Source organism: Dama dama, chromosome 12 (assembly GCF_033118175.1).
Source record: "Dama dama isolate Ldn47 chromosome 12, ASM3311817v1, whole genome shotgun sequence".
In the NCBI taxonomy this organism is placed as follows: Eukaryota; Metazoa; Chordata; class Mammalia; order Artiodactyla; family Cervidae; genus Dama; species Dama dama.
In genome coordinates, this window is record NC_083692.1 from 43,259,382 (window position 1) to 43,268,285 (window position 8,904).

The 8,904-nt window shown below is 37.3% G+C and overlaps 1 protein-coding gene across 3 annotated transcripts in view; it reads left to right on the plus strand.

The window, feature by feature from the left end:
• The window catches only part of AP4E1 (adaptor related protein complex 4 subunit epsilon 1), a 67,782-nt gene extending 59,324 nt beyond the window's left edge, over positions 1-8,458 (plus strand). For all 3 annotated transcript variants that reach the window (XM_061157149.1, XM_061157150.1, XM_061157151.1), the window contains 3 exons: positions 76-266; positions 4,179-4,336; positions 5,232-8,458. In XM_061157149.1, coding sequence (XP_061013132.1) covers positions 76-266; positions 4,179-4,336; positions 5,232-5,392 — 510 coding nt within the window. In that variant the 3' untranslated portion in view covers positions 5,393-8,458. The remainder of the gene's footprint in view (positions 1-75; positions 267-4,178; positions 4,337-5,231) is intronic.
• The last annotated feature ends 446 nt before the right edge of the window (positions 8,459-8,904 follow it).

Here is an 8,904-nt window from a genome sequence, read left to right on the forward strand (position 1 = left end):
TAAATAGAAAATTGGTATTCATGTGAAAGTCTGTACTGATACCTTCTTCAGTACTTACTTTATTTTTATTTACAGATCACTGAGCAACCTGGATGCTGTTTGCCCGTAATAGAAGCAGAAAGCACCAAAAATTTTCAATACAGTGTGCAGATGGAAAAACCTTTTGCAGAAGGAAATCTGTCTGGTTTTATAACTTACCAAGTGATGGATACTCATTCTGTTCAGCTTGAATTTTCAGTAAACTTATCACTGTTAGATTTCATTAGGTAAATACTTTTTGGAATATTAATTCCAGTTGTTCATTCATTCAGCAACTATTTACTAGGCTTTTCTCTGGACAGAGCACTGTACGAGGTGCTAGGGAGTATAACAGCTCAAAACTAGACACACTTATGCCTTTAGGGAGGGGAGGGTTCATTCTAGGAAGAGACATTGAACAGTCATACAAATGCATGTATAACTGTGAATTGTGCTATGAACAGGAAGTAAATGGTGTGATGGATGATTGTAGTGTGGGGGACCCTGTATAGGTTTCCATGGCCAACCTATGGAAAACTTCTGAGAGAAACTAATGTTAATGTTTCAGTTCAGTTCAGTTGCTCAGTCGTGTCCAACTCTTTGCGACCTCATGGACTGCAGCACACCAGGCCTCCCTGTCCATCACCAACTCCTGGAGTTCATTCAGACTCATATCCATTGAGTTGGTGATGCCATCCAACCATCTCATCCTCTGTTGTCCCTTTCTCTCTCCTTCAGTCTTTCCCAGCATCACGGTCTTTTCAAATGAGTCAGTTCTTTGCATCAGGTGGCCAAAGTATTGGAGTTTCAGCTTCAGCATCAGTCCTTCTAATGAATATTCAGGACTGATTTCCTTTAGGATGGACTGGTTGGATCTCCTTGCTGTCCAAGGGATTCTCAAGAGTCTTCTCCAACACCACAGTTCAAAAGCATCAATTCTTCAGCACTCAGCTTTCTTTATAGTCCAACTCTCACATCCATACATGAGTACTGGAAAAACCATAGCTTTGACTAGATGGACGTTTGTTGACAAAGTAATGTCTCTGCTTTTTAATATGCTGTCTAGGTTGGTCATCACTTTCCTTTCAAGGAGTATGCGTCTTTTAATTTCATGGCTGCAGTCACCATCTGCAGTGATTTTGGAGCCCCCAAAAATAAAGTCTGACACTGTTTCCCCATCTGTTTGCCATGATGTGATGGGACTGGATGCCATGATCTTAGTTTTCTGAGTGTTGAGCTTTAAGCCAGGTTTTTCACTCTCCTCTTTCACTTTCATCAAGAGGCTCTTTAGTTCTTCTTCACTTTCTACCATAAGGGTGGTGTCATCTGCATATCTGAGGTTATTGATATTTCTCCTGGCAATCTTGATTCCAGCTTATGCTTCATCCAGTCCAGCATTTCTCATGATGTACTCTGCATGTAAGTTAAATAAGCAGGGTGACAATATACAGCCTTGATGTACTCCTTTTCCTATTTGGAACTAGTCTGTTGTTCCTTGTCCAGTTCTAACTGTAGCTTCCCGACCTGCATACAGATTTCTCAAGAGGCAGGTCAGATGGTCTGGTATTCTCATCTCTTTAAGAATTTTCCACAGTTTATTGTGATCCACACAGTCAAAGGCTTTGGCATAGTCAATAAAGCAGAAATAGATGTTTTTCTGGAACTCTCTTGCTTTTTAGATGATCCAGAGGATGTTGGCAATTTGATCTCTGGTTCCTCTGCCTTTTCTAAAACCAGCTTGAACATCTGGAAGTTCATGGTTCATGTATTGCTGAAGCCTGGCTTGGAGAATTTTGAGCATTACTTTACTAGCATGTGTAATGAGTGCAATTGTGTGGTAGTTTGAGCCTTCTTTGGCATTGCCTTTCTTTGGGATTGGAATGAAAACTGATCTTTTCCAGTCCTGTGGCCACTGCTGAGTTTTCCAAATTTGCTGGTGTATTGAGTGCAGCACTTTCACAGCATCATCTTTTAGGATTTGAAATAGCTCAACTGGAATTCCATCACCTCCATTAGCTTTGTTCATAGTGATGCTTCCTAAGGCGCACTTGACTTCACATTCCAGGATGTCTGGCTCTAGGTGAGTGATCACACCATCGTGATTATCTGGGTCGTGAAGATCTTTTTTGTACAGTTCTTCTGTGTATTCTTGCCCACTCTTCTTAATATCTTCTGCTTCTGTTAGGTCCATACCATTTCTGTCCATTATCGAGCCCATCTTTGCATGAAATGTTCCCTTCGTATCTCTAATCATCTTGAAGAGATCTCTGGTCTTTCCCATTCTATTCTTTTCCTCTATTTCTTTGCACTGATTACTGAGGAAGGCTTTCTTATCTCTCCTTGCTATTTTTTGGAACTCTGCATTCAAATGGGTATATCTTTCCTTTTCTCCTTTGCTTTTCTCTTCTCTTCTTTTCACAGCTATTTGTAAGGCCTCCTCAGATAGCCACTTTGCTTTTTTTTTTTTCACTTTGCTTTTTTGCATTTCTTTTTCTTGGGGATGGTCTTGATCCCTGTCTCCTGTATAGTGTCATGAACCTTTGTTCATAGTTCATTGGGCATTCTGCCTATCAGATCTAGTCCCTTAAATCTGTTTGTCACTTCCACTGTATAATCCTAAGGGATTTGATTTAGGTCATACCTGAATGGTCTAGTGGTTTTCCTCACTTTCTTCAATTTAAGTCTGAATTTGGCAATAAGGAGTTCATGATCTGAGCCACAGTCAGCTCCCGGTCTTGTTTTTGCTGACTGTATAGAGCTTCTCCATCTTTGGCTGCAAAGAATATGATCAGTCTGATTTTGGTATTGACCATCTGGTGATGTCCGTGTGTAGAGTCTTCTCTTGTGTTGTGGAAGAGGGTGTTTGCTATGACCAGTAAAGTTATTAAGCTTTTATTAGACATACAGTATTTAGTTATTGTACTAGCATTGTGCAGTGCTACGCACATAATTGAAAACCTTTTAACCTTTCTGCTCTCATTTAGTATTATGAATATATTGCACTGTGTTCAAACATTTTGTAAAATGAAGCATGCCTGAACCAAGAATGTAGAATACCAATGAATATCTGTAAAAAATTTTTTTAACCTTCACACATCCATCTATAATTTTTGCCCATTCTTCAAAGTCTTTTAGTGAGAACATGTTTATCAGTCTGTCAAAGAGTATGTATTTATACCTGTGGTGCTGAAAAGATAAAATCCAGCCTTGAAAAAACTTACATTCTGTGACTATGAAGGTTACGTCCCATGGTGAACGTTAGTAACCTGAGGAAGCACAGCATATGTGCCACAAACAGTTCTGTTCTTATGAGTAAAATCCTCTGTATCTTAAAATTTTTTTTTCTAATTATAAAATCAATACTTAATTATTATAAGAATTTAAAAGTTATAGACAAATATAAGTAGAATATAAAACTTTCCCATTCCTCCCAGAGATATCCCAGTGTTAACTATTTGATCTTTAGCTGCCTGAACCATTTAAAAACTATATTTGTTAAAATTCTTTCTCTTGGTCCAGTTTGCCTAAGGTTCTAGATCTTTGTATTCATACTTTTGTACATGACTTTGACTTTGATAGAGTATCTCATCCCCAAATCTAAAGTATGTGTGCTCAGTTGCTTCAGTCATGTTTGACCCTTTGTGACCCCATGGTCTGAAGTACCCCAGACTCCTCTGTCCGTGGAATTCTTCAGGCCAGAATACTGGAGTTGGTTGCCGTGCTCTTCTCCAGGGGATCTTCCCGACCCAGGAGTTGAACCCATATCTCTGGCATCTCTGGCATTGCAGGCAGGTTCTTTACCCATTGAGCCACCTGGGAAGCTGTAATCTAAAGTATATTTGAAAGAAAAGTTTTATATTTGAATGATTCATGAAATTATTTGGTGAAATTTTACTATAATGACTAATGCGCAGAAAAAGAGAGAACTGGGTGATGTATTGAAAAGACATTTGTTCTGTAATAACATCTGTTTTCAGCATTGTCTTCAAGTTAGAGGATGATGGTAAGCATTCTGATCATAACTGGTTTAAAAAAATAGATTTCATAGGATTTAGATTTGTAATGATTTTTTTTTTATTCCCATGAGTTATTTGAAATGTATTTGTTTAGAATCATTTCATTCTTATGGACATAAATCTAATTTTCACAATTATTTTCAGGCCATTAAAAATCTCGACTGAAGACTTTGGTAAACTCTGGTTATCCTTCGCAAATGATGTGAAACAAAATGTAAAGATGTCAGAATCTCAAGCTGCTCTGAGTTCTACCTTAAAGGCCCTGCAACAGGAACTAAGACTTCATGTTGTTGACATTAGAGGTTTGTAGAGTTTTTGAGAAGGCAATCTTGTGTTTATGGGGCATTTCTTACAATCAGAAAACAAACTCTTAAAAGTATCTGATTTCTTAGTGCTGTATATCCTCTTATAACATCTTTTTGGTAAGTGTGTAATGCAGACTTTATTAAAAGATTTTTTTGTGTGGTAAAGTATACATAACAAAATTTTACCGTTTTGATCATTTTTAAGTGTATTGATGAGTGGCATTAAATATATTTCATTTTGTTGTGCAGCCATTGCCACTGTCATTTTCAGAACCTTTTCCTCTTTCTTAACTGAAATTGTACCCATTAAGCACTAACTTCCCATTGCTTCTCCTCTGTAGCCCTTGGCAACCACCATCCTGTTTTCTGTCTCTATGAATTTGACTACTCTAGGTACCTCATCTAAGTAGACTCATACAGTATTTGTCCTTTTGTGACTGGCTTATTTCACTTTTAATGTCTTCAAGGTTCATCCATGTTATGTATCAAAATTTCCTTCCTTTTTAAGCCTAAATATAGTCACATTGTATGAATACACCATGTTTTATTTGTCAGTTAATCTTTTGATGGACATTTGGTTTGCTTCCACCTTTTGGCTGTTCTGAATGATGCTGCTTTGAACATGGGTATACAAATAATCTGTGTTTGAGCCCCTGCTTTCAGTTCTTTTAGTTATATACCCCAAAGTAGAATTTTGATAATTGCTGTTTTAATGGGTATGAAGTAGTGTGTCATTTTATTCGTAATCATTAGTTTTGATTTGCATTTCCTTAATGATCAGTGTTGTTGAGTATCTTTTCACATGCTTATTGGATATTTGTATATCTTCTTTGTAGAACTGTCTGTTGAAGTCTTTTTGTATTAAAGGATTTCTGATTTTGTTTTGTTGTAGGTAATGAAGGGCTCTTGGCCTGTCAACTGCTCCCATCCATCCCCTGCTTGCTGCATTTTCGAGTTCATGGTGACATGTTAGCCCTGTGGTTCAGATCCTCCTGTTCTACTCTTCCTGACTATTTACTTTATCAGTGTCAAAAAGTGATGGAGGGATCCTAGCAAAAGCTCTGCTTATATTTTACTCCATCAAAATAAATGGTTTACATAGATAAACTTATTTACCAAAGTAAAAAGGATTAATGGTACTTCTAATGAAAATGGGGATTATTACAGGTTGTGGTTTTATGTGTTTTCTTTATGGTTCCTGATCAAGAAAGATCCCCAAGAAACTGTACCCCTAACCTTTTACTCAGGATTGTACAGTAGGTTTGGGTCCTGAAAAAGCGGCCTAAGCTAATGCTATAAATTGCTAATGATTTATATATATCACTTAGTGCAGAGGGTCTGAAAATAATTTATTTTGTTATAAATAATTTTATAGCAGATTTACTCTAGTGCTAAAGCTGATTTATAGTAAAGCCAGGTCTCAGTTCTCTGCGTTAATGGAGGGGAGACCTAAACTTAATAATCCCAAATTGAATTCATATTTGGCTTTGGAATGCAGTGTATGCTTTTTGGTCAGCAAGTCATCACTTTCAATAATGTTTTGCTTAGATCAGTATTGAGCTAAGTTGGCACAGCACACACTAATACTTCAGGAGACCCATGAGCACGTTGGATTTTGAGGGATCCAATCTGTGGTACAGTTTTTATTATAACTTGATACACATAATTGCAAACAATTTGGCTACAAAATTTGTTTTCCACTTGCATTAATTTTTTTTTAATTAATTTTTTTTTTTATTAGTTGGAGGCTAATTACTTCACAACATTTCAGTGGGTTTTGTCATACATTGATATGAATCAGCCATAGATTTACACGTATTCCCCATCCCGATCCCCCCTCCCACCTTGCATTAATTTTTAAAATTCAAAATGAATCACCATATTCTTGTTTTAAAAACTCAGAGCCATTTACATAATATTATTATTTAGAAACAAAACCTGTAAGAGCACACAGTACTAAAGTAAACAGGTATAAAAGGACTTTTCAGTTATGGCAAATATCTTAGTTACCACTTAGACTTTTTTTGGCACATTAAAATTTGTGAATAGAGTACAAATGACAAAACCATTTTTCCTGGCCTTTGAATCCCCTAGTACTGAATGGATGAAATGAGAAGAGTGATAGTCTTAAGTTTACCATACAGATTCTTCAGTAAAATACATGATTTTCATGTTACAGTTGTGCCTATATGACCTCTGTCAGAACTATTATCAGTAAAAGAGGTTAAGCCTAATTTGAATGATAGACCAGAATCTTAAGATTATACATTTATGTTAAAAACAGAGTATTTTATAAAACCTTATGGTGCTGTGGAAAATATTTATTATTTCACTTTTTCTGATACTTCATGGTAGAAACTATTCAGGTAATATAGTTTTAAGTCATTGTAGTTAATACTCTGGTTAATTGGTACTGTTATCACCCGGGTGTGGAATTGTGGTTTTAGGTTGTCTCATTAGTCATAACTGATAGGGAATTCCCCAAAGCTGATAGACTTCACTAGTTATTTGTGTTTAGCATATCTCTCCCTAAAAACAAAAGCCACGTTAAGAAATTAATTTTTAAGTTACTCATTAAAAAAATACCTTGTTAATTTCATGCTTCTAAAAAAGCATGCAGTAAGACCTTGCTACAAGAGCAATGAGAAGTGGTTAGAATTTCCTGAGTAGGTTTTTCCTTTTGAATAGAAGATCAGATTCATTCTCAAGCTCCCAGCAGTGTCATGATGACAGGAATATGAATGACGGGAGAGTGTGGACACTGTTGGCTTTCTCTTTATTGCTGCCTCTGTCAGCAGCACCCTCCCAGCCCACCTAGTCCTGTTGATACTTCTGACAAAGAGATAGGAAGTGCCCTCTCACTTTGCGAAGGAATGTAGAGTGTAGCAAAAGAGGTGCTTCATATTTTTGTGTCCCTGCTTCCTTTTGTGTGGTCACCACGGCTGGGTGGAGTGTGGAGCAGTGGATGTAAGGTGCCCAACAAGCAGATGGACAGCTAGCTGGGAGAGATTACAGTGAGCTGTTGTGCTGCTTTGTTACAGGGTGTTCATAGGTGGCAGCAGCAGTTGTCATGAGAGACACGCTTGGCCTACAGTGCTAATGGTGGGAAATGTGTAATGGTAGGTTAGGGCTGGGAGTATGATTTTGGGTCTGTCAGAGGGAACGTGGTGTCACTTTTGTTCTTTCTGAACCCACTGCATAAAAAGTAGGATAAAAGGATTTCTGCTGAATGTTTAATAGAATGTTTACATTTTTATATTTTTATGGTTTTTAAAAACAATAATAGAAAAGAGTAGATTTTAAAGAACTTCAGAGCAGTATATATTCTGCCTAAGCTAATGAATGTTTTAAGTTCTAGATCAGGCATCACCAGCTTTTTCTGCATTGTAGGAGATGTGACGATGAAGTAGGAAGAACGAATTTTTTTGTGGGCAAGATCGTCTCTTTATCTTATAATTCAGTCAAGTAAAGGGGCGACATCTGGAGTGAGAGCTCTTGTGGAGGGGAGATGCAGCTGGTGAGTTCTCTGCTGGGCATCTTTGCTGAGAACACAGGTGGCGATGAGTGTGAATCTGGGGAGAATAAAGGGAAGACAGGAAAGCCTTAAGAGACAGTGGAGGAAAAAGGAGCAGGCTTCCACCAGAGGAGTAGATTAGTCGCAGGGGAGTGTGGGCCCTGAGTAGGGGTCCTTCTGAAAAAAACTGCAGATGGAAGCTGAACAGTTACCAAGTGCTGATGTGCCAAGCATGCCAAGCACAGCATGTGCTCTGCAGAGGAGCAGTATTTAAAAAATATTCTATAATCTACGGAAACAATTTTGGTTAAAATGCAGTTTTATTTTTTCCTTTATTTTAGTTCATGTCATTTGTGTTTTAAAATATCAAGCAATTTTTTTTTTTATGGATTAATGTGATCTTTGTCTCATGTTTGTGAGCCACTGAAAGTGCACTGAACCTATTCACATGTCTTTTAAGGTGTTGTTTTCATTTGTTTTAAAATTTTAGGAGGGAAAAATGCAAGTGAATAACAGCTTTCCAGGCATTAGTTGCCTTATTTTGGAGTTGAATTCTGTAATTTGAAAAAATTCAGTTAAACATGTAATAAATGCAAAGTGATCTATGTTGTTGTTCTTTGGTCTATATATTCTTTACCATCTAAAAGTAATACTTTTCAGTGATTTGATAGGCATTAGCTAAAAAGAGCAGAAGCAATTGGAATGGGATGAAAAGAGTGATTTACTTATTATAGCCCCAAAGCATGTCATATAATTGGTTAAAAGTAAAGACACTGCTCTTTCTTTATGATGTTCAGAGAAAACTTTCTGGGCTTCTGACAGGTTAGAGCATGGATTGATCCTCAGGAACTTGTCCATATCCCCTGCTTTCATCCTAGCCAGACCAGAGCATTCAAAGCAGTGTTTTGTTTCTATATTGCCTCATCTCAAGATGCAAGAAACATGGTAAGTCAGGTGGTGACTTCTTATCTAAAGACTCTGAGTCTCCTGGCCATCTCTGCATTGTGTATCCTAAGACACAAAGAAATGATATTTAAATCTCACTTACAGA